The sequence below is a fragment of the Rhagoletis zephyria genome, unplaced genomic scaffold (genome assembly GCF_001687245.7).
Source record: "Rhagoletis zephyria isolate East Lansing unplaced genomic scaffold, Rhagoletis_zephyria_1.1 Rzeph_scaffold_06830, whole genome shotgun sequence".
In the NCBI taxonomy this organism is placed as follows: Eukaryota; Metazoa; Arthropoda; class Insecta; order Diptera; family Tephritidae; genus Rhagoletis; species Rhagoletis zephyria.
In genome coordinates this window covers 1-3916 of record NW_016163913.1, presented here as the reverse complement: position 1 = coordinate 3916, position 3916 = coordinate 1, and the positions used below count along the sequence as shown (strand labels likewise).

General features: G+C 34.3%; 2 protein-coding genes across 2 annotated transcripts; one reads left to right on the top strand and one right to left on the bottom strand.

Annotated features, from left to right (window-relative positions):
* Window positions 1-475: 475 nt before the first annotated feature.
* Rab27 (RAS oncogene family member Rab27) lies at window positions 476-2091 on the top strand. Its single transcript, XM_017629497.1, has 2 exons — window positions 476-634; window positions 1324-2091. The coding sequence occupies exons 1-2, from the start codon at window positions 476-478 to the stop codon at window positions 1879-1881; spliced, it is 717 nt and encodes a 238-aa protein (XP_017484986.1). The 3' UTR covers window positions 1882-2091.
* A 121-nt stretch (window positions 2092-2212) lies between these two features.
* Window positions 2213-3910, bottom strand: LOC108373584 (trypsin-1-like; the record flags this gene model as incomplete). The annotated part of the gene is made up of 2 exons (XM_017629496.1): window positions 2213-2624; window positions 3878-3910. Coding segments are annotated over 2 exons (387 nt in total), but the record flags the coding sequence as incomplete, so codon positions are not given.
* Between the last annotated feature and the right edge of the window lie 6 nt (window positions 3911-3916).

Sequence of the window (3916 nt, the reverse complement as noted above, 5' to 3'; positions counted from 1 at the left end):
TTTTTTTTTTAATTTTTCTGACAGCTGGATCCAGCAGTTACTTATAAATAGTTCTGAACATGAGTTCTGAAGATTGTGTATTAAATATTCAAGATTATGTGACCTTATTTACATACATACAAGTAGGAATGTAAACAGGTAAAATAAGAAATTTTATAGTTTCTTGCGTACGCTAAAGCAGTAATTGGACGCTATACGCAGCTTAACAACATGCATTATTCATTTTACTTACCTTTGTGGAGGAATCCATGCTTTGTATTTGTTGGTCCGCATTTTACTTCATTCAATAATCAAGGTTATTTTCTTTCTTTCAGAATAAATTGTGCGGCATAAAAAAATAACATGCCTTCAGTAGATATTATGGATCAATTTGCGCACAAACACTTGCCACTTCATTGCTAAATAGTGTTATTATAAAAAAAATCATCACTAAATTTTATGCCAAATAATATTACTCGGCTAAAATAAAAATATAATGGCAATGGCAAATATCGATTATGATTTCTTGATGAAATTTCTCGCACTCGGTGATTCTGGTGTGGGCAAGACAAGTTTTTTATATCAATATACAGATGGACAATTTCACTCAAAATTCATATCCACAGTGGGTATTGATTTTCGGGAGAAGCGGTTGGTGAGTAGTTTTACATTTATAAATACACATACTTCTCTACGCATTTAAGTTATTTTTATTTTATAACTATGCATGTATATTATCTACAAACCAAGCTTGACAAGGGAGGACGAAAATTCGTTCCAAACTAATTATAATTATATTATATTAGATCACTTAACAATCAATTACAATTTCACTTTAAGAACTTCACTTTATCTTAAATGGAAGAGCTCGCAGAACTGCAGACAGCGAGCCACACCAGTCCGACCTGTTGCTTGGAATTGCTACATTTTCAAACACTTTACAATTTTTCTCTTAATATTTTTTCACTTTATCATGCACTGATTCCGGTTTTAAGTAAATTTTTCAATATTTCGCAATGGTAAGAGAGAAGTTTGCAAATAAAAAAATGCATTGCACTTATACCGAAGGCAAATGGCTGCACGCGAATTTAATTTTAAACTGTCAAATTAGTAAATAAAGCCGGCGCAAGGTGATACTGATATTTGGCACGTTAAATGCAGGGTGTTTCCGACTAAACAGTTTTTTTAATTAACATCCGGCTGAGTGAACGAGTTTCGCAATAGGTTTTTACTACTTAACGTTACTATTACGTTCGCAATTTTCAAAACTAAAATCAAAACTAATTATCTACTTTTTTGCAAAAGTCCATGCTTACCATATTAACACTTTCATTTCCTTTACAGATCTACACATATCGCGGCCGCAATCATCGCATTCATCTACAACTCTGGGACACTGCCGGTCAGGAGCGTTTTCGTTCGTTGACCACTGCTTTCTATCGCGACGCCATGGGCTTTCTGCTCATCTTCGATATGACCAACGAGAAATCATTCCTTGAAATCACCAATTGGTTAGAGCAATTGCGCATGCATGCCTACTCCGAGGATCCGGATGTAGTGTTGTGTGGCAATAAATGCGATTTGGAGGCAGCGCGTGCGGTTAGTCATGAACAGGTACGAGCACTTGCCGATCGCTATGGTTTGCCCTACATCGAAACAAGCGCATGCACTGGCTTCAACATTCGACAGGCTGTGGAATTGCTGGTGGAACGCGTAATGATACGCATGGAGAATGTAGCAACTAATTCCGAACTATCGCGACTGATGACACAGACACGTTGCATGCCAAATATAGGATTTCCCGGTGGTGGAGGTGGTGGTAATGGGGGTACGGTGCGTCTTGGTTATGGCGATACTGAACTGACTGAGGAGCAGGAGCAAGATAGAAATTGCAGGTGTTAAAAGTACGGCCATACTCTTTTAACTAATTAAACTATGCATATTTGCTGTTTGGTACAATAATAGTTTAATATACTAATACCTAGTAGTTAGCTGTGTGAGTTTGTGAAAGCGACTTTTTAAAACAAAGTGGTGCCAATGTTGTTACAAATTTAAATAAAAGAAAATACCTATTTAATATACATACTTAAAAAAATGCTCAATTCTTGTAATATTCACTCAAATGTATGTTTACATTTGTACATTATTTAATGTAAAAAGCTATATTTGTTAAGATTTTAAAGAATAAATTTATTTATGTACATACATATGTATGTAAAATGTACATGCTTGTGTAGCTATCATAAAAATAAAAATTTCACTTATTTATGTAAATAAATAAATAATTTACTTTATTTGAAGCAATTACTTAGCGCCAGTGAAACACTTAACGCTAAAATACTGATTTTTAGCCCCACTATCGTTGCAGCACTCCGGCTCTCTATCCAATTCCGGTAGTAGGTAACATTAGTATAGACACCAGGAAAACCAGGTTGCGCGCAACCAGTGCCCCAAGACACAATACCGACCAGTTCGTTGTTGCATATAAGCGGACCACCCGAATCACCCTGACAAGAATCCGTGCCGCCTAGCAAGACACCGGCACACAGCATACCTTGGAGAAGCCCACTGCCGTAGGAGACCTTACAAATAGTTTGCTGTATAATGCTCACATTGGCCATCATCAGATTTGTGGATAGGACACCCTGGATGAAGCGAGAGAATACAAATAAATACATACATACATAGTTATATATACATACAGTGGCTCAAAGAAGTGTTCATGTGTTGACCTTTTTTTTTAAATATTCACAATGTTTTTCAAGTCAAATTTTTGTTGTTATTTTTTATACAAATATGGTCGAAGCTTTAGCCAAAACCATAAAAATCAGTTTCAAACATTAAACAAAATTTAGTAAAATTCAATAAATTTTCATCAAAACTTCGAGTTTTTTGATTTCTAGGATATTTCTGGGTATGCAGTTTTATAGCCCATACAATTTTAGTCTAATGAAGTGCAAGTTCAAGGGTTAAAAATCCCGTTGATTTTTAAGAATTTTTTTGGTGACTGCTTATATGGCAAAATGTGCGAAAATCCGTCAGCAAAAACAAAAAAAAAATGGTAAAGAGCAAGCGATTTTGCAGTCGCTTGAAACTTGCACTTTATGAGGCTAAAATTGTATGGGCTATAAAACTGCATGCCCAAAATGTTGTAAAGATTCAGATTAAAAAGCTCAAAATTTTGATGAAAATTTGTTGAATTTTCCTAAACTTTGTATAAGGTTTGAAACTTTGAAACATAAAAAAAAATTACTATAAAAGCGATATAAATATTAAAAAAAAAAATCAGCACGTGAACACTTGTCTGAGTCAATGTATATACATACGTAGTACAGTCAATACAGCACTTAAGGCGGAAAAATTCCACACAGGTTAAAAAAGAATCATGGTATACCAGAAGACATACGGAAAGACACATATCTTCGCCATTTTTGGGAAGTTTACTCATCTGTTAGGCCTAACATATTCTCTTTATCAAGCGTATTATTTACATGATGAAATCTCCAAAAATTTAAATTTTGATTTTTTTTTTGAACCGGTAATAAAACCTTCGATTTTTCTAAGTAACCGATACAAAATGCGATTTCATTATTGAAATAGCCATAACAAAAGCAATGTGCGTGATCACTTCGCTTTTCTCAAACTTGGTAGCCGGTACTAAAACCCGGGGTTTTAAAAATTGGTAATTGCCAGTTAATTAATTAAAAAATTGTTTCTGTCAAATTGAGAGATAGCACACTTTCTTATTTTGATTCAAATATTTTTCTGAACAGCATGATACCATATTTATCCTGTGTGCAATTTTTTCCAGTATACCTACAAATAGAGCCAGATTCACTGTATATACTAAATAAAATTCATGTATGTAAATAAAAGAACATTTGTAAATATTATTCACCTGCGAAGTTTTACCCCATCCTGAAACTTGACATTGCGT